This window comes from Aythya fuligula, chromosome 10, assembly GCF_009819795.1.
Source record: "Aythya fuligula isolate bAytFul2 chromosome 10, bAytFul2.pri, whole genome shotgun sequence".
Lineage (NCBI taxonomy): Eukaryota > Metazoa > Chordata > Aves > Anseriformes > Anatidae > Aythya > Aythya fuligula.
The window spans coordinates 6,069,030-6,090,262 of NC_045568.1; the positions used below are offsets into that span (position 1 = coordinate 6,069,030).

The following is a 21,233-nucleotide window of genomic DNA, read 5'->3' on the forward strand; positions in this document are numbered from 1 at the left end:
AAAATAGACTGAAAAGCAAGTCTAATCTTGCACATGTGAATTTTTTATTATTAAGTGCCAAATAGAAAATGAATGTCATATGCACAGGCCCTAAACATACAAACAGGTCCTATCCCTCATCATTTCTGGTGCAGGGCACTCTGGTTTCTGTCCAGCACCACAGAACAGTTAATTGCATCACGGGACAGGCAGCTATTTATGTCTGAGCTAAGGGCTGTTCCAGAGGGAATTTTCTGTGAACATCTGGTGCAGTCAACAGTAAAACATAAATATTACATAACTCTTGTACTGCGCTTGATGTGAGCAAAGGCTGAGCTATCATTACCATTCTGTCTCTAACAACTGAGAAACAGCACTGTAGGATCATTCACCTTTTCTGAAGCACTAAGTTGATCTGGCAGATAATTACATCTGGAAAGCAATAAAAAAACACCCAAGATTCCAAAAAAGGACATTGTTCAATACTTTTATTTACAAAATTGTACCTGCTTTAAGTTGAAGACAACACCTCTTCACTTGCACATAATACAAGATACTGACAAAGTTTACTCAAGTCTACATCAGACACCAAAGTCAATTTCTAAACGTGTTTCCTGTGTCCTATTTCTCATCGGATCAATCAACAGAAGCCAAAGCCTGCTTTTCACATCAAGAAAGATAACAGCTGCCTTACACCCAGAAATGACAGGTCTTGCCAAGAATAAATCATACCAGCTCACAGACTCGTAATGATCCAATCTCCAAAATACCACCTCAAACAGATAAAAAGATCTCTTTCACATGAAGTGGCACAGCAGCATATGTAAGCCCACACTCTACTCGTTCTAGAGTAAGAAATAGCATCTAAGTATTTTATTAAGATACGAGAAAAAAAGAGAGCGTTGTTCTATGGAAGAAGGGCACACAAAAATAGTCTTTGTTACAAAGAAAGCTCATTAATCTGAGCCTATATGAAATGTAGATTACTTTGTTTGATGACTGAAATAGTTAATAAATATAAGCAATCACAAAACAACAAGATATCTTTGTAGGTGACACTTCCAAATCACAAAAATCTTTGTTCTTCAATATGGTCAATTGCTCCTCTGAAATATAGAGAGCACTAGTATCTGTGGACAGCATTATAAAAGTTCATTTAAACATTTTTTTTCAGAAACACTATTTCTGGCCAGCAAATTGGCCTTTGTTAGGCAAGATGTAAAGAAGACCAGATGTACAATTTGTGCCAGCTTTCTGCTGTAACAACGTAAGTAAAGATTTATGATACACGGACATTGAGGCCTGGGTGGGGATAGTAAAGAATACAATACTCCTGTCCACAAAAAATTTGTGAAAATTGGAAAACCGTGACAGAATTTCTGCTTTTGTGCATGTGGTAACATGTTTGCTGCTAATAAAAGCTGCATCTAGTCATTCATTTTGAGGTTCTTAAATGCATGTCGATTCTTAAAAATGCATGGTATACTTTGTTTTGTATTAAGAAAAACATTATGTGGAGTTTACCAATCTGAGTTAACAATACTTACAAGACCTATAATAGCACTGAGCTACAACCAAACATGATCTTTGATAATTCTTACTAATCTTACTAATTCTTACTAATCCTCCCACGAGAGATTTTAACTTTGCAAAGACCCTTCCTCTTTTCAGATCTGCACAGCCAGGAAATGCTACAACTTTCCTGCAAGTACTTAAAATAAAAACCCAGCACAAGTGCAATATTCATCTTGAAAGCCAAAAGAGGAAATGAGAGTAATTTGGCAGAATAAAACAAAGTATATGCCTCAAATACCTGTAAGTAGTAACCAAGAAGAAGGAAGAATGAAAAGATCACATAATCCAAACAAACACAGCTAAGCTCAATAAAACAGCCTTTTTTTTTTTTTTTTTTTTTTGGCTATCAGCTCGGAGTATAACATGCTTATGTACCAAGCAAAAAAATACTAAAGCCTTACAAATCCAAGTTGAGGATACTAGAGACTAGACTGCAGTGCACCATGTACACATATACTGACCTTGTAATTCTGATGGGACTCGAAGTTGGACAGTGGAGTGTTACATGCAGTTGAGAAAGGCATGACCTTAACACCCCTATATACTAGTCCTTTGTCATACAGCTGCTTGAAAACCCACCTGGAAGTAAACAAGAAACATGAAATAACACTTGGAGTTTCAAATTTAATAGAGCAACTGCAAAGCGTGGTTCTGCTCTAGCTGGAGTGCTGTACTGAAAGACACATAATTAACCAATCATCAACTAAAGGCAGTATTTCTAAGTTAAAAAGAAATTCACTGTGACTGTATTATCGGTGAATACTTAGTTTTACCTGATTCCAACAGCTTGGTTTTCTGTGTGCTGACTTCACAGAACAGAGAAATATTCAGATGGAACACAAATCAGTATTGCTGAATAATCTCTCTCAAATTTCCTGAATATAACAACAATCTGAAATTTCTTTAACAAGGCTGAAGTCAGACATAATTTTCAGAGATGTGTTGTGACATAGCTGCTCACTCGTCACATCATTTGGAGCACCTACTATGTCAGCCAGTGCTAAAAAACAGATCAGACATGAGCTACAGATGACCGCTTCCCCCTCTGAGTAAATCCTGACAATCCCAAGAGCATTTTCCACAAGAGAACACAGCTCAGCATGCAAAGCGTTGAACACAGTTTTACGGTGCCACAAGTTACATTAATGTTCTCCTTTGGTAGCTCATCTCTCTCTCTGTTCCAGTCCAAGATCATTCTCACGCCAATCTTTAACTCCTTTATGCCATCTTCAATATGGCCTGTGGTGTACATGAATCCTTGTGTCTTCTCAAATTAATGAAGAAACTACTTAATATTGTAACATTGAGTCAATGCTCAAGATGAACTGTAGCTGGAAGAGTAAGGTACTTTACATTGCAACTCATCACATGCCCACGTGATGGACAAAACCCTATGTTTCTTTGTATCTGAACAACACAGGGTTTGCTAAATGATCACCCACATAAATCAGCTCATCAGTTCTCACTGACCTACACGTCCAGTGTTGTTGTCTGCAGGTTGGTTACCTTACAAGTAAGGCAGGAGAGGGCAAGTCTATCATGCCAAATTCAACTACAGATCCAAGTTTCTGCAGAATCCGTTCATTTCAGATGCCACATGCAAATTGTTAGAGTGCTGACTTTAAAAGCTCTTTTTACTTGAATATTTTCAAACCATCCTAATCACTTTTCTGTGTCCCTTTCCAGATAAATAGCCCATTGCTAAGCAACCAATCCCATCTTGGCAAGCAATTTTTTTTCCTGAAGGCTGTTTCACTTTGTGCTTGAGAACCTGGGCCTGTATTTAAGGCAGTGTTTTGTCTTCGATGTTTGAATGCATAATCTTTGACGCAAAACAAAGGAAGACTACTGCACTGATTTCCATCTACAGCCTGAAAGAAGAATATCAAAAGATACAGATCAGCCTGTTATCATATCAAGAAGATGTGCAATGCAACCAGATTTATCCCTGGGCCTCTAGTAAAAGAAAAATATTTCTTATGAGTGGTCACTAACATGAGGAAAGTTACAGAACCCAAACTCTAAGATTAATAAAAGTCTAAGAAACCCTCAGCAGCATCAAGTTCTACCATGAAAAAGTCAAACCCAGAAGTCTTTCAGAGCCGTGCACTCCAACAGAGGTGGCTTACCTTCCACACACAACTCAGAAGTGACCTTATTAAAGCAGAAAATGTCACCAATGGTCAAATTGTAGCTGGACCCTAACTCAAATCCAAAGCACAGCAGTGAGTGCATGTGTTTTACAACTGAGACTGCTTCAACTTAAATCTAAGTGTCTCAAAAATATAGAGAGATTTCTTAATGTAGTTTCATCAACTTTCTGCATATACATTTCAGCTGGCTAACTGTAGAAGTTTTTATGCAAGTTAAAATTTAAATGTATGCTTACCAGCTCAGAGCCTAATTAATGCAGAGTGTGACAAGCGACAGCATTTATACTGAAGGTGTTCTACTTGCCTTTCAAAAACAGTTAACTAAAATATCTACAGGAAAAAAAAAGCTTCACTTTAGCTTCACTTTCTAAAGAACACTGCCTACCACCAGCATAGAAGAAAACTCCTTAGTGAAACACTGAATATTTAATTCAGCTGTAAATATAACCGTAAGCTTCAGACAAGGTGAACGCTAGATGGAGCTGCAAAGTTACAAATCCAAGCCAGCATCTCCCTCTTGCGGCCATTCTGACTCGCTGCAAACCAAGAGCACCCCGGTTTTTCCGCAGCCAGACGAGATGGTGAGCATTCAAACCACCAAATTCAAATCACACGTTTACAGCTGACCAGAACTGCTCCTTCCAGAAAACTATTCCAACAAAGCAGCGAGAATTATGAAGGTGAGACTGCTGCTTGATACAGTAGCCCTCGTTATCACCACAAAAACAGCTGTTATCTTGAAAACCACATAATTGGTTTCCTCAATAAAAAGCCCTTGAGATCAGTTCCTGTGTGATCATGAGAAGTGCACAGATGACAACTGTCAAAGACCTTTCTGCTAGCAGCACTGCCCTCTTAAAACAAAGCAACTGCTGGAGACTACCCTACATCTAACAGCCGGAGTCACTTACTGTTACAGACAGCTCATTTTGCTTAACAATTCAACACAAGACTTCAGACAGTAACTTACCAAAATCTCTTTAAATCCCTTTGATAGCAAAACACTGGCAATTTGCAAGAAAGGGACTCTAGAATGATACACCAAAACTGAAAGTGACATCCCTCTAAAAAGAAAAAAAAATTACAAAACCACAGAGCTCCTTTCTGCTGACAAGCAGAAAAGGTTTACCCCAAAAAGATCAGAGATCAAGGAACGTTCCCTTAATTCGGGCACAATTCTCCTCAAACGCAATGCCAATTTAGTTGTATCCTCTCAGCTATGCAACACTTACTCTACTTCACGGAAGAAAAATAAGGTTTGGAAAAAAGGAACTCCAGGTGCATATCTCAGTCTTTGTTAACACAGATCCTGCTCCCTGAAGGTGAAAGATTGCCAACTTCTAAACCGAATGACACAAACTGGAAACAAATATTTGTTGTCCCTTAGGTGCCATGAGGGGATGACAACTGCTCTGACCCAGTGAGTACCCAAGACCACAAGTTACACTCACCAGGTGTAACATCCTAGAAACTCGAGCGTACTACAATATTCATTGATCACAGTCATATACACAACGTGTGAACATCACAAAGGGAACTTTGGCTTCCAAAAGCTAATGAATTAGTCAACGCAATATTCAAACACTCAAATACTGGCAGCCAGGTGGGCCTACCATACCCTGGGCTGCACCAAGCATATAGTCGAGAGAGGTGATTGTCCCGCTCTGCTCTGCGGCCCCACCTTGAGTGCTGTGTGCAGTTCTGGGCACCACAGTGGACATGAAGGACGTGAAACTGTTGGAGAGTGTCCAGAGAAGGGCTACAAAAATGGTGAAGGGCCTAGAGGGGGAGACGTATGAGGAGTGGCTGAGGGCACTGGGCCTGTTCAGCCTGGAGAAGAGGAGGCTGAGGGGGAACCTCATGGCAGCCTACTCACGAGGGGAGTGGAGGGGCAGGCACCAATCTCTTCCCTTTAGTGACCAGTGATAGGACCTGAGGGAGCGGGGTCAAGCTGCAACTGGAGAGGTTCAGCTGGATATCAGGAAGAGGTTCTTCACCGAGAGGGTTTTCGCGCACTCAAACAGGCTCCCCAGGGACATAGTCATGGCACCGAGCCTGTCGGAGTTTAAGAAGTGATTGGACTGTGCTCTTTGCCATATGGTCTGAATTTTCGGGTAGACCCCTGTGGAGCCAGGAGTTGGACTTGATGGTCCTTATGGGTCCCTTCCAACTCGGGCTATTCTATGACTCTATGAATTCTGGAGAGGTGATTGGGGCTGCTGAGAGCAGGGCCGTTCACCTTGAAGGTGCAGCAGCCACAGGCTCCGTGCCCTGTGTGTCACCCTGCATTGTATGAGGGCTGCCTGAGTCCCCAGGCTGCCTGCCTGCACCCAACCATCGTCTGAGCACAGCCTGCTCTCCCCCAGGGGTTCCTGCAGCTCTGGGGGCACTTCCTGGGGTCCCTGACATGAGAGAGTTGCACGCTAATGGGGTCTGCTGGAGAGACTCTTTCGGGTTGACTCTTTGAGGGCTGCTTCGGGTGCAGGAGACACAACACGGGGCCCATCCAGAAGGTGGCTTCCTAATGTCTCTTGCTATGCCTGGGGGAGAAAATGAGCCCACCCTGCTCACAAGAAACTGTGTAGGAGAAGGACGCGAGGAGGGAGCAAGCTGATGCTTCCCAGCAGCCTGGCAGAGCCAGAGGCAGCGCCAGAGCTTGGACGGGCCTGGGGCTCCTTCACGTTCCTCTGCCCTCCTCGCCACAACCGCGGCGGGCCCAGCACTTCTCACCTTGCCCTTCCCTTCCCTCTCCCCGCCAGGTCCTTCTGCTCAGAGCACAGCCCACACCAGGCAGCGCAGGCAGCTCCAGAGCAGGGCAACACCTGCATCATCTGCATGGACCCTGTGGGGGACAGCACGTCCTACCACACCACGGTGTGCCCAGCCTGCAATCACGCCTGGTTCCACCGGCGCTGCATCCAGGTAGGAGCCCTCCCCTCACCATGCAGGCACAGCAGGTGCTCAGCAGCACCAGGGCCCACTCACCGCATGTGTTTCTGCTGCAGGAAATGGCCATACACACAGACAATCACTTCATCAAGTGCCCCATCTGCAGAAACAGGATGCAGTTTTGTGCAGAGGTGTCCAGTATGGGGATCCGAGTCCCATTCAGTTTGGTATCCCTCTGCCCTGCTCTCGAGACACGAGGGCACAAGCGCTGTGCATGGCCAGGGACTGGACAATTTTGTCACTTCTCTTGCAGAGGACCAATCTGGGAGAACAACAACTCCTCTGCATTGCTGCGAGAGAGGCACCAGCACTGTGATGCCAGCGAATGCCTTTACCCACAAGGCAGGGAGCGGGCGGAGGGACAGGGGTGAGTTGCCTCAGCAGCCATCTGGGGCTCTGCATGGGACCTCAGCATCACTGCAGGCTGGGGGAGGCAGGACAGAGCAGAAGGGATGTGCCAGCCACTCCCTGCCTCAGACGCTTTGTCCTCACACCCACAACCCTTTGCTTCTTCCCCAGGCCCTGGCAGCTGCTCCTGTGCCGCTCCTGTGCTGCCAAAGGCACCCACCAGCGCTGCTCCAACTTGACCGACAGCGCACGTGCCTGGGAACAGGACAGCGGTGCTGGCGTGGGCACGAGCAGCCAGGCAGCACTGTGGCCATTATAAGGTATCCTGGTGACTGACAGAACGTGGCACAGATTGTGAAGGACAACCCGCCGACATGTAGTGTGGGCACCAGACACCTTTAACCAGCCCTGAGGACACCACGACACCATGAGACCAGTGCTGAGAGAAGCACTCACAGCCCTAATTGCGAAGCAGCACCACGTACCTTCAGGCACTCCATGGTGCCCAAAGACAGATACCCCACCAGCCAGCGGGGGCGAGCCCGGACAAGAAGCCGCTCCCCATTACGTCAGGCCACAAATACCCATAGCTGGCCCCGGAGACAGCGTGGGAGCAGACGTGCTGCATCCCCCTGTTCTCAGAGCAGCAGCAGCAGCAGCAGCAGCTCTGATAGCGAAACGGCATCGGGGTCCTCCAGCGATTCCTCGGTGCCTGAACGCAGCAGCCACTCCAGCCACGCCGGGCCAGTCCGGACGCGAAGCCGCTCCCGGTTACAACGTCGGGCCCCAAATCCCTACAGCCGGCCTGAACAACGCCGCAGGAGCAGCCGTGCTCCAGCCCGACGTCGTGGCCCCAGTCCCCAGCCACCATCACAATAAAGCTTGCTGCCAATCCCATCTGTGCAGAGGGATCACACGCACATGTCAGCTTCAGCCTCACTTGCACTCCCATTAGATGGATTAGAAAAATAACAGAATTCCAGTAAGCACGTTTGGCTTAATCACATTGTCCAGAAGGGGTTACGATCTACACAGCCAGGCATATTGTTGGGCTGCACATGTCCCAGTTATCAGCCAACCGTCACCCTGTAGACTATGGCACGTAAAATTGGAGCCGTGAAATTATCGTGTCTTTGGGGAATTGTGGTATGAACGTTCCCTGTGAGATTCCCAAGTTTCACTCCATTCCAACACCCCTCTGTTTCTAATGGCACATTCATTAGCGCAGGCCCATGAGGTGTTCAGGTCAGAATCAATACGATACAAGCTGGCATCTGCCACATCCAAGTGAAAACCATGCTTAGGTGGGATTGTTGCACAACGGCACAATGCATGCAGTTACAACTCCTTGCCCAAGGAGCAGAGATTCTGTGGAAAAGGCTCTCCCATGAATCATGAGCAATGCTTGAAAGACAAGATGCAATCAAATAAAAAGGAAGCAATGATCAAAGAAAGACACGTGGGGATGAAAAAAAAAAAAAAAAAAAAAAACAGGGAAAAAAAGCAAAACCAAAAGGAGTACTGAAACAATACTGGACATGAATCAAGAAAGCATAACTATAAGAGGATCGCTCAGTCCAATACCAAACACAGAAAGCCTATCTTTAGAATAATATCTTTATAAGACACCTTCGTAAGACAGACAGAAGAAGCATTTATTCTGGGGCCTACAAATTTTTAAGTACAGTATCATCAAGTCTTATGTCCAACTAGGAGGGAAAGCTTTAAAATCCCAGCATACAGAGCTCATTTTGCTCCAGCTCTACTCTCCAGGCTCTCAACTAGCATAAATAAGGACATTTCCTGCTGTAATCTTCGTATCAGTGCACCGAATGATTCTGGATTATGTCAGAAGTGAAAAATGCACTTATAACAGAAAATAAAAATATGCAAAACTGATGCTAGACTTACCCCAAAGATCATCTAACTAAGCAGGAGCTCAGACCGTTCCTCCTTTAAAATAAAAGGAGATGAAATAAGGATTGTCATGGTAAGATCACCACCACCATGGAATTAGAGAACTAAATGCATGGAAGAAATTGAAGTGTGAAAAGAACTCAGCTACTAGAAAAATGTACAAAGCAGACTTCTTCCTTGTGAACACTATCCCTGTAGCAAATCACTGAAATGTCATGGAATACACAAAATACAGCAGTGGTTCCTATGAGGACCCATAGATTTGTTTTGAAGTCATTCTGTTTTAGTGCTGGATGAGTTCCCCACGCAGAAAAAAATAAAGTCAGAAAACAACTTGTATGATTTACACAAGAGGGGCGAAAAAAACGGGGTCATGACATTCCAGTTACATGCATCCTTACACCAAGAGGAGCTGGACAATGACATTTAGTAACACGGCTCAACAATATGGAAAAACCTCAGGCCAAAAGGAAAGCAAAGCTACACGTAGTGAGCAGTGGTACAACAGCCAGGCAACCTAAGGCAAAGGTTCCAGTTTTGAGAGCTACCTAGAACCTCTTCGGCTGTAGCCTAGGGGCAAGACAGGGGCACCCTGAGCCTGACACTTACAGAACATCGAAGGGCAGTGAGGCCAAAGGCCACTTCTGTCAAGGAAGAAATCTGAGGTCCTCTCTAAATAACAACCCTAAAGGGGAAACAAACTGCAGCAATTGAGATGGTTCAGGTGGAGACAAAAAGCCCCACCACTGACAGGAGCCCCATGCTGCGTGTTCACAGTATACAGCATAACCATTATCTTAATCCCATCAAGTACTCACTTTCTGTTGTAACTAGGAATGATTTTTTCTTTTTTCCTCTCACCCACTTGCTCGTAATATTGCAAAAGGGTTAAAGAACTTCTTAGAGCACAAAAGCAGATAGCAAATGTTTCTGTCACCAGTGTGGCACGAGCACTGTGTGGTTTTGCACTGTACAAGCAAGTCTTTCAGAAACACACACGAAGCTTTCAACTGTTTTTAAAACTGATTTATGTTCAAACTGCAAAGGGTAATTTTAGCCACTAGATGGAAATAGAAAGCTGATTAACAAAACCTACGTGCACAAAGGTCAAAAAAAAACATTGCAAATCATCAGATCCGAAACATGCCTCAGTTCTGACCACTGAGCTCTCCCCTCCTCTCCTTGACACTTCTGACTTTTTCCTCTTCAATGGCCAGAGAGAACTGTTCTCGAGATGCAAACTATCTACAAGCCTGAAAACCATGTAACGAGCCAGTGGCAAAAAAAAAAAAAAAAAAAGTTTAGAAGTTCCTGTTCTTTCTTCAAAGCTCATACACTTCTCAGACCAATCTGAGGTCAGTAAAAAATTTAAGGTCATATCAAGTTGCTCTCAATTCCACTGCATCTGTCTAATGAGCTGTACAAATACTACACAAACCCATTACAATTCACAGAACAACAGAAATTCTACTTGAGCCCACCCTGGAACAGCCAGCCTCAGGAAGAGTTAGAACCAAAAAATTAACTCAACCATATAGGTTTAACTGATGGAAAGCCTGAAGACAAAATCCTTACCACATTTTAACCACAAAAAATCCATGGTTGCCATTCTTACTGCTGTTATATCAGTGGGTTTTTTTTGTGTGTCTAATAGCAATATTCTAGTTCCACAGGCAGAACATAGCAAGAAAAACACTGGATGGGTCAATACGGTCACCAGATTTCAGTCAGTGCAGAAATTAATCTGCAGCTTCTGTTCCATACTTATCCAGGCACTAAAATATTACAAATTACAAATTTTTTAAATTTGTTTAAATAAAAAAATCATTAAAACAGATCAGTTTTAAGAAGTACACTTGAATCTACCATTCAAATGAATAATCCTAATAGACAAAATGCATCTTGAATGACACAGATTTTCAGTTTGCTGATTGTGTTGGTAACCACCTGACTTCCTTTAGAAAAATTTACATGATGTTGTCAAAAGCACTACTGTAACTAGAGTGCTCTCCAAGCCTTATCTCCGTTAGCCTTGGGGCAGGCTTCCTGCATTCCTTTTTCATTTCCCTCCTCCATTCACTCTGTGTAAACACCAGTGGTTCCACCTCCTGTTCTGTGCGAGCAGGTTGGCAGTGGTACTGTATGTCCCTTCAAGACCTAGACTTTGTAGACAATTCTATTTTTTAAAACAGCCTTTTAAAAGCATATTTTGCAACATGATTATGCAGAAAAAAAGTAGCACCAGGAAGCAAAAAGCACAGAATTAGAAGGCTGTCTGCATACATGCTTCCTGAAATCTCTCATATCACAGAGATTTCAGATGCAAACTCTGGATCCAAATAATCTTACAAGAGGTAGGTTTCTTGCCAGCCTTGGCTTTCTTGTCAGTCTTAGCTTTATCATTAAGCAGGGTTTCTTCAGCTAAACTAGTTATACATCTACTTCCTTCCTATTATCCCTTCAATGCTCATCAAAAATTCACTGGTACTTCAGTCCTCTGTAATTGTTACAGAGCCATCTGGAGGTTTTATCAATCCTTTATCATACCTATACGAACCGTTTAATTACATATGAAACCAACTACACAGCTCTATAAAGAAAGGTTATTAATAAAACTAAAGATCATCAATAATACTTTATTATACATATAATTCACTTTTCAATGGCTTTTTGTCAGCGTACACTCAGCCAAACTTTTCCCCATAATTCACCTTGTAACTCTAGCACCTGAAGTACTCATTGTTGCCAGTTTTCCACTGTATCAGCTCAGTTTGTTTTTCCTCAACCTCAAAGGTCATCTTGTCTTTTAGAATTCCACCAGTCATTCTGAAAATGTTGCCAAAATTCCTGAAGTTAGCACTGCAACAGGAGTCCCAGACAGCTGTCAAATTATACTGCCAAGAACATCTAACAGCAGATTCCGAGCCTCTAAGTTCAAGCTTAAAGAAGGGGGTTTACTGAACAGAGTTTAAAGTTAACACTGTGAAGAAAATCAAGAAGTTAGAGAGAACTTCCTAAATGGAGCAAGGAATAAATTCATCCATATGTCACCAGAACTGCTTTGAGATTGACATGGAGTAGTATGACTTCAGGAGTAAAAGTAGTCTTGTTCATACTTATTTTGAAATACTTATTTTATTTTGCCCATACTTTAGTTTGAAAATCCCTACTATCCTCAAAGAAAAAGCAGTTTTCTTTGAGGATACAGGCATCAAACAGGCATCAAGAGATTTCACACCCCCCTTCGCCTTCTGTATTTTTCCCACTGTTTATCTGAACTTGGCACACTTCAAAACAGTTCTAGTGACATATGGATCAATACCGGTTACAGTACCTGAAGCCTTCTTAACATTTTACATTCGTAGAGCATATATGCAAGGTATGCGAGTTAACTTACCACACAGACTCCATGAACTCAGGATAAAGAGTTTTATAGTCATTTTCAAAATCAATCCAACGTCCTAATCTGGTTACATTGAACTGTTAAGAAATCAGATTAAGAGACATCATAACATTAAAGATCACAGTGCATTTCCACTATTTATTCTGTAAAAAGCTTTATTTTAGGAGTGCAGCGTTTGTCCCATATCAGCAAAACACTTAACAGTTCTATGAAATGTTTAAGCCTGACATAGCTCAAAACAATGTATTTAAACAAATACAACCAAAGAATGAAACCATAATTGTTTAGATTCAAGACCACAGAATAGTCAAGTATGTTTGACACTACTAAATAGAAATAGTGGTGGAACAGAAATGCATTTTCAAGGTTCATCTGTGGTTCAAACACCTGAGAATTGCTACTGACTACAGGGGTCTTGTTTTCCCTTTTTAAAGCTACTGGTTCCAGAGACAGTGAAACCTGGAACACCATCTGTCAGCTTCCAGTTTTACCAAAACACGATGTGTGTAGAAGACAAGGAAATTATGAAAGAAATTGGTATGTCACAAGAAGTTCCCAAAAATGTTTTCAGGGCCAACTGCCTTCCTTGACTTCCCAAAGGTATGAAAGGGCTGCCAGAGATCACGACACTGACAGGCACTAGCCCCTGTCTCAGGACAGATGTGTTCAGGCCCACTGGCGCAGGACATGAAAACTAATGAGTAGTAAGCTAGCTATGGAGTCTACCTGGGACAGGGTACTTTCCTAATTTGCAATTTTTGAACTGTTAGCTGTATGAATAACTGAGCCCAGAAACATCTATCCTGATACTGTTACATGCAGGTCACGCTGAATGGCAAACTGTGATGAGAGCCAATGATTTCTCTCACTTCTATAGTTTCACAGCATACCTGAGTTCCTAAAATATGAAGGTTTTTTCTTTTAAGCCACTCTGACATTCCACTATTAAGATCCAAAGCCTACAGCTGATCACTACAAGGATCCAAGAAGCTGGAGTATTATATTTGGTCTCAAAGATCTCATGCATCCAAGGAACTTTTTCACAATGTTTTAAATTTTAGCTGCTCCGGACAGAAAATAAACGCTATTTCCTGGAGCAATTTTGGGAATTCCTCTCCTAACACTGTCACAAAATATTTTAACTTATTACCAGCCAATCACAAAAACAATTAAACCATTTACTATCATCTGAAATACATGTAAGTGTGCATATCAACGCACAAACATGTTCAACTGTACACACAGAACAAAATATAAAATCCGTTTACTGTTAAGAAGACTACCGTTAATTCAGACTAAACAGCACTGTAAAATACCATTTGCTGAATGTAGAGTTAATAGTGACATAAGGAAAATAACATCAACTAGAACAACACCCATTTTTATTTTTAAAAGCAACCAAGAATCATTAATATCATTGAAATATGAAATTTAAGTATGGATGAATGACTGTTTATTTGGAAGAACAAACCCTGTTCTTTTAACCCAGTCACATGCTCAATTTTAGGTTGCAGCTATTTTAGCAATGATAGTAGTTTCTTTGGACACTAGCCATAGCTTCAAAATGCTCTCAAGGGCATGAGACAAACGATACTCAAACAATAAATGTATATTTCGATCAAAAGGAATAGAACAGGACTAGAGAGCACACAGCATAATGAGGTAGACCAGCCTCTGGATCATGGAAAGGAAAAAAAAAAAGGATTATTATGCCTGGTAAAAGAAACAAGTAACGGTGAAGATAAAGGTTTACTGTAAGCCTCAATTTTATAGAGGAATTACAGTTCTTCAAACTAGAAAGGCCCTGTGCTCGCTGCAAGCTGAACAAGTCTGATCCCTTCTTCCCCTCATCTGTGGGCACTTGCTATCGCCTGCTGTCACTGTGGCACAGCCAGGAAAAGCACCTGGGCTGTGCCTTAGCTCCAGAAAGCCACAAAGAAAAAGGTGATCACTTCACATCCGTACCAGACTAGTAGCAAATACAAATGGGTTAAACATACTTTATTCTGGCCCACTATAACTGTTTTCATGCATACCTCCTCCTTCCCATTCATAACTATTGTAAACATACATACAGAAAGAAAAACATACTAAAGACAAGAAGTACCAGGTCCTATGTACAGAACAAATACTATCAAGAGCTACAAATAAAACCATGCAACCAAGAAAATACCAAACCCAACTACTTAGAACAGCTCTCTAACATAAAGGGAGTCTACAGAGACCAATGCTCTCTCCTTCACTATTTTCATGGATTGCAAAGTTTACACCAAGACTCTCTTGGAAGAGTGAGGGTCTACCCACACCAATTCTGACACAAAAATGAGATGCTAGAACTTCTGCTGTTCCAGAAATAGAAACTATTCCTACACTCTGACAGTAACACTGTCAGTAACAAAGTGGGGACCAGAAAAGCCAAGAGATGTTAGTGTGCATTGCTTTCATTTGCTCCACTTGAAAACCAATTCAAGTCAGACTTCACTTTCAATTTTCTATACAGAAGACACAAAGGAAGAGACAATTTGTTCAGGGTATCTATTTAGTTAGACACTTTGAGCTGCTCCAGGTTATGTTCAGATAACCTCCTGACATTACAGCAGTCCTCCTGTTCTGAAACACAATGCTTTCCTTATGTTCCCCTTTCAGGATCACCAGTAAAGAACAGTGTAATTAAGGACATGGGATTTATGAATGTAACCAAACAGAAGGATAAAGTTCACCCCAGCAAAACAATTTATACAGATGAAGCCAAACGAGTTTTCTGAATAAACCAATCACAATACCACATTGGAAATCCAGACAAGTTAGTATAGTTTCTCTTTGTAATGTTCAATTCTTTAAGAAGAAGTTGGCTCCCACCATCACATCTGTAGAGCAAAGAACAGTTGCTTCTTTCCATCCACCTCTGAAGAGGAAGTCATTGCAAACGGTCTCTTATACCAAGGGACCACTACGTGGTTCTCATATGCCATCCACATTCTGAGGACCTACCCCTTTCAAAACCTTAAGCCAGAAATCCTCCTCACTGATGCTGCCTCCCCTCTTTGGTCTGCAAAACGTTGCAAGGTTACACTCTCAACTTCACATCACAACCCAATCCACCTAGCATAAAAACCACCTGCTCTTTAAGTCAGTGCTCCCTCTGTTGTGCTTTCCCACACCATAAGACACAATAAAGAGAGGTCCAGTAAATATCAGACTTCTACATCCTGTAAAGGAACATACAGCAGAATGCACACTGAGCCTTCACTTACCTCCCATTCCTTCGAGTACCTCATCACAATTCCTCTGCACTGGTTGTTGTATTCTGCAATGCCCATCTTTGCCACATCTTCTGGCCCTTTGATACCTAAGGTCTTGTCAATCTCATATTCCTGGGAGCAGTGAGAAAAAAACAGGAAAAATCACCCTGCTGTCAAAATCTTTCACATAATTTCTCTAGTTAATGTTCTATGCATTATATGGGCTGACGGGTCTCTATCCTTCTGAATCTTCATTGAGTACTACACCTGAAATAAGCAGACATTTTAAAGGATAGCCTCAGTGTGAATATGTCTTTACCATCTTAAGAAAAGGAAAAAAAAAGGTTTCTGAAATAGATACCAAATAAATACATGATTACCGTAAGTAACAGAGTGCCTGGAGAAGGGCATATGATCAGCAGAAAGCACCAGAAGCTAGAACACAAAGGCCAGAGCAATACACTGGACAAAGAACTTCCATTTCTCTTTTAGCAACCATGCCAGGCGTAAGAGCAACATAAACATGACTGATGAGCAGAAAACACCATGGAAAAAGGAACCAACAGACATATCTGTAGGAAGATTTATTACACATACCACAGGTAAGCCATGGCAGTCCCAGCCAAACCTTCTGTCAACATGAAACCCACTCTGATGAGCGAATCTGGTTACTATGTCTTTAATGGTTCCTGCAAGAATATGGCCATAGTGTGGTAGCCCAGTAGCAAAGGGAGGGCCATCATAGAAGTTAAACCTGGAACACAAAACAACATTCTTAACTAAATTGAACTTCAGCATCAAGTCTTCAAACAGGGTAACTGTATCTGTGCGCTTACGCTTCCTATGTCTTACCAGGGCAACATCAATTTCTCGCTCTGCTGTTAGCAGCCAACACAAGCATTATGTTGGCAGAGGAAATAAAGGCATTATCTCAACTCCTTCAGGTCCTGATTGCCAGTTCTACCACAGTTACTACTGAAAATGTCAGCAGGCTGCTCCACAGATGGCAGACATGGGAGTTGTCCTTTCTTACCTAGTGATTTATTTTACAAACTTACTGAGCAGGAAGCTACTGTTTTATTGCTACTACTAGTATACTGTTGATTCTTCATACACTGAAATATAAATGGTAACTGACATGAGAACATTGGCCAAGATTGCTATCTCCAAAGAGAATTGGGGCCAAAAAAAGTAATTACAGCCAAGCCAACCTTGCATTGCAACAAACAGCTTTTAGTTGATTCTTACCTAGGTCTATTCTTCGACTGCTTTAGGCATTCCTGGAAACAATTCAGTTTTTTCCAGAGCTCCAGTATCTTCTCTTCCTCATTTGGGAAAGAGATGTTTTCTGGAACTTGTTGAACCATTCTTTCCCAGCAAGAACCAAGCAAAGAAAACACACATTTAACAGAAGTGAAAGGAAAAAATGACCTCAAATGCAACTATTTTGCAAATCCGAATCAACATGCCACATCTTTGTTTTTCCAAAGAGACTGACTCAGCATCAACATGAAAGCAAGCTCTATATTCTAAATAATAATAAACAATAATAATAATTTTGATAGATTAACACCACAGTTTTGTAACAAGAAAAGCATTCTCCACTCACTAAACTAGTCATTTCTGTAATATGCTTTTCTTTTTGCTTCCATAGAAAACAGTCACAGGGAGAATTATTTTTGGCTGCAGTTTTTTTTTTTTGTTGGGTTTGGTTGGTTTTTTTTTTTCCCCCTTTTTTTTGTTGTTCAAAATTTTTCATTTTCATGTCCAAACTGGCCTTTCGCATCAATTTTTGAACTAGTACAGGAACTAAATAAATCAGTTAAAAGGAAGCTACTTTTCACTGTACATCTATTCCTAGCATTTATGTTTTCAAAGACTTATACCGTCCTTTTTCTCCTTAGTCCATCATTCTCAGGAACACCTAAAATGAGCTTAGACTTCACGTGGCATCACTGAAACACGTTACAACAGAAGATGAACACGGGGAGAAGAATTTGAACAAACAGCTAAGGACAAAGCTCCAGGACCTCTGCTGTGCATCCTCTAAAAGTTTTAACTTCCAGAGGATCTGCAGATTTTACTTGCATCAAGCTCCACCAGTAAAGTTGAGTGATAACCATACAGGTTTTGAGAACTGGCCCAGCTGTCAACACCCCATAATCTAGTAAATTAAATACATATTAAAGGTTTGGTCTGTAACTGTGACCGGGCTATGGAAGCTGCTCACGTATCACAGATTCCATGCGTAAGTCACAGTATCACTTTTGGCCCCTTTCTACCAACTGGCGCACTGCACACACAAACCAGTGTCCAGCAACCACAGGCCACAAACTTATACACGCACCTCCCAACAGTACAACTGAAGTTTATTAAGTCAAAATTAGGGGGAAAAAAAATACTGATGATAGTTAATATGCAAGTTAGTCACTACCACACATTTTTTTCCTAGTTACAGGACACAATTTTAGACAGATTGACTTAAAAGACAAACCCAATTTAAAACTCATGTACGTCTCAGCTGAGCAACAAGTTAAATTAAGACTTCAGTGTTCAGGAAAAACATCAGTTCACACGCTGATGCATGAATAATTCAGCATATCCAAAGCATGAAGGGACCCCAAAGCCCACCCCGTCCCAACCCTTACCGTGGGCAGGGCCCCCTGCCCCCAGCCCAGGCTGCCCCCAGCCCCATCCAGCCTGGCCTTGGGCACTGCCAGGGATGGGGCAGCCACAGCTCCTCTGGGCAGCCTGGGCCAGGGCCTCACCGCCCTCTGAGGGAAGAATTTCTTCCTTATATCTCATCTAAATCTACCCTCTCTCAGTTCAAAGCTGTTAGCCCTTGTCCTATCAGTACACCCCCTGACAGAATCCCTCCCCAGCCATCTCATAGGCCCCCTTTAGGTATTGGAAAGTTGTTATAAGGTCTCCCCCTGAGCCTTCTCTCCTCCACGCTGAACAATCCCAGCTCCCTCAGCCTGTCTTCATAGGGGAGGTGCTCAATTTTACATCAAATTTACATACAGATTAGTAAGCACAAGGGTTGGTCGTTGTTTTCTCGTTTTTTGTTTGTTTGTTGGTGGTGGGCATTTTTTTTGTATTCTTGTTTCTTTGTTCATTTTCTGCTGAGAAAAAAAACTCAGGGTTAAGGCAATGCACCACTGAGGAATTAAAGGACACTCACTTTTCTACAAGATAGTAACATTCAATAGGAAAGGCATCAAATTTCAAAGATTGTACTACAGCAGTCTCAAACTTCTGCTGAGCTTCTTATCTAGAAGGAAAAGAAAAAAAAAATATTAAAACCATAAAAGCAAGTTAGAATATGGTTTTGGGGGTATTAAAATCAATAGCAAATATTTAATTACTCAAGAAAGAATCAGTAAAAATCCTACTACGCGTGAACCAAGATTTCAGACATGAACTTGACAACATACAACAGGTATGGACTGATAATCAGCACAAAGTTTATTTCAAAACATTACTGATTTCGTTGCTTGGAAAACTAAGAACTCACGAACAAAAAGCACACGTCAGATACTGTGACAGGCAGTTAAATGAAATGAACACACAGCATCCTATATAAGCAGTCTCCCAACATTCTGAGGCTTATGATCCGTCTCTTACCTCTGTTCCAACCACCTTCTTCCACAAACTATTGTGTAGACTTGTGCATGACCTTCCTTCCCTCCACAGACTAGAGGCCTCTTTTCTCCATCTACAAATGCCCACCCCAAACTTAAAGAACGCATTACTTTACATTCACACGGAATTAGACCCTCTCGTTTCCTGTCTTTTTAAGTTGTGATATTCAAAGCAAGGCAATTTCTGGGATAACAAACTTGTGAACTGATCATCTGTTAATCAGTATAACCATTCTCTCCATCCTTTCCAGAAATGGAAGTTTAAAATGAAAAGCTGGCTGCCTGGGAGCAGAATGCTGAGCTACAGACCGAATGTTGCTGCTGACAATCCTTTGCCAGCAAGTTGTTATGCCTCACATACAGAACAAAACTGCAACACTAACCAACGACCTAAGAACAGATGGAGAAAAAAATAAATCCCGTTCAACTACCTTTAAAACTGAGTAATAGTGTTCTATTCCAACTAGCACTTCACATAAACCCCTGCACAGCTGGAAATACAAGAACACGCTCCTATTTGGAGCAACTTTTTTTTTCTGCCTCAAAAGGACATCAAGTTACCACCCTATTGGCCACTCTCCTTAATCTCTGCTGCAATTAGCTGGCGAAATTACATCAGAAAGGAATGAAAAGCACAGTTTCCATCACACGAGTTCTGTGCTTGATGGTAACAGAAAACTGATGTTTTCACCTTCTTCAGGACATGCTGATAACAACCTGGTTCAACTCAGCTATCTGATGGGTAATGAAACGGATGAATTACACTTTTCTTGCTGAGAAAATACCTCCTAAAGGGATCAGATCAGAAAATTAAATCTGGGAAACTGAGAAGCACCAATTTCTAATTCCTTCAAAGTTAAATGAAGCCTACGCGAGCTGAGCCCGACACCTGAGGACGGATTAGGCAAATTGCATGAAGTGAACTCATGTGAGCCTGTCACTCAGGCTGAAACACCGGCCAAGATGGGCTACAGCTCATCCAGTCCTGCTTCTCTTCATACTGAAGAGCCGATTAGAAGAGCACTGACAGGGCGACCTGATCCATACACTAACGCTCTGTTTAGACAGAAGCCCGTCTGTGAAGCACCCCAGAGAGAGCCCCCATTGCTGCACCCACGCTCTCTTCAGCAATGTTTGGTGCCTCCACACTACCTCCACTAAAAGCCTAGAAGCCTTCGCTGCGCAAACAAAACCTGCATTATTTGGGAATGGCTCCGAACGACCCATTTCATAGATCAGAAGCTACCGGCAGCTGAATCCGCGAACGCTGCAGCCACACAGAGCCAAACCCCGGGTTACTCCGCAGGCTGCGCCGACCCAGCAGGGCCGGGCGGGCCGAGCCCACCCGCAGGGCTCAGCTCCAGCCGGGGCTGCGCTCCCACAGCGTCACCCGGGGGGCGCCTGAGCTGCAGCCGGCTCAGGAGCCGCCGCCCACCCGCAGCGAGGCACCACAGGGGCACCACAGGGGCACCACAGGGGCACCACAGGGGCACCACAGGGGCACCACAGCCCTGCCACAGGCGCCCCGAGCCCCGCCGCGCCCCCCGCCCCCCCGGCAGCGCCCCCAGGCCCCGGGCCGGGCCCCGCCGCTCACCTCGGGCCGCATGGCAGGAAGCGGCGCCGGGCGCACGCGGCGCACGCAGCCAATGGGCGCGCCGCCCAACAAGGCCGCCTGCCGTTGGTGCCGCCCGGCCCCGCCCCGCCCCGGCACGGCCCGGCAGGGAGGGGCGGTACCGGGGGGAGGCGGAGAGGGGCGGAGGGGTTCCCGTGTTGCTGAGGGGGATTTAGGGCGTTGTTTAAAAATGCGGCCTTGAAATATAGAAAGATGTTGGCAGCGTCGGTTCTGCTGTTGCCACGTCCAGGTTCTTATCGTTTTCCCCCTATTTTGTGCTTCTCTGTCCTTCACAAGTGTAACAATAAACCGAACGTACACCAGCCTGCTGGCCTTACCCGTGTGGTGCCCGTAACTGAAAGCATTCGGGTCACAGCAAGCTCCTTCACGAGCAATTTTATCCCAAAGATG

At 43.2% G+C, this 21,233-nt stretch overlaps 1 protein-coding gene and 1 non-coding gene across 2 annotated transcripts in view; both read right to left on the reverse strand.

Moving 5' to 3' along the window:
* The window catches only part of IARS1 (isoleucyl-tRNA synthetase 1), a 101,818-nt gene extending 80,956 nt beyond the window's left edge, over nucleotides 1-20,862 (reverse strand). The window contains exons 1-7 of the mRNA XM_032193893.1: nucleotides 20,805-20,862; nucleotides 18,751-18,840; nucleotides 16,815-16,934; nucleotides 16,164-16,320; nucleotides 15,579-15,698; nucleotides 12,319-12,401; nucleotides 2,016-2,133 (exon numbers count right to left, since the gene is read on the reverse strand). Coding sequence (XP_032049784.1) covers nucleotides 2,016-2,133; nucleotides 12,319-12,401; nucleotides 15,579-15,698; nucleotides 16,164-16,320; nucleotides 16,815-16,933 — 597 coding nt within the window. The 5' untranslated portion in view covers nucleotide 16,934; nucleotides 18,751-18,840; nucleotides 20,805-20,862. The remainder of the gene's footprint in view (nucleotides 1-2,015; nucleotides 2,134-12,318; nucleotides 12,402-15,578; nucleotides 15,699-16,163; nucleotides 16,321-16,814; nucleotides 16,935-18,750; nucleotides 18,841-20,804) is intronic.
* LOC116493267 lies at nucleotides 17,761-17,895 on the reverse strand. Its single transcript, XR_004253728.1, has one exon. It is a non-coding gene; the product is annotated as a small nucleolar RNA SNORA84 (small nucleolar RNA).
* Nucleotides 20,863-21,233: the final 371 nt, after the last annotated feature.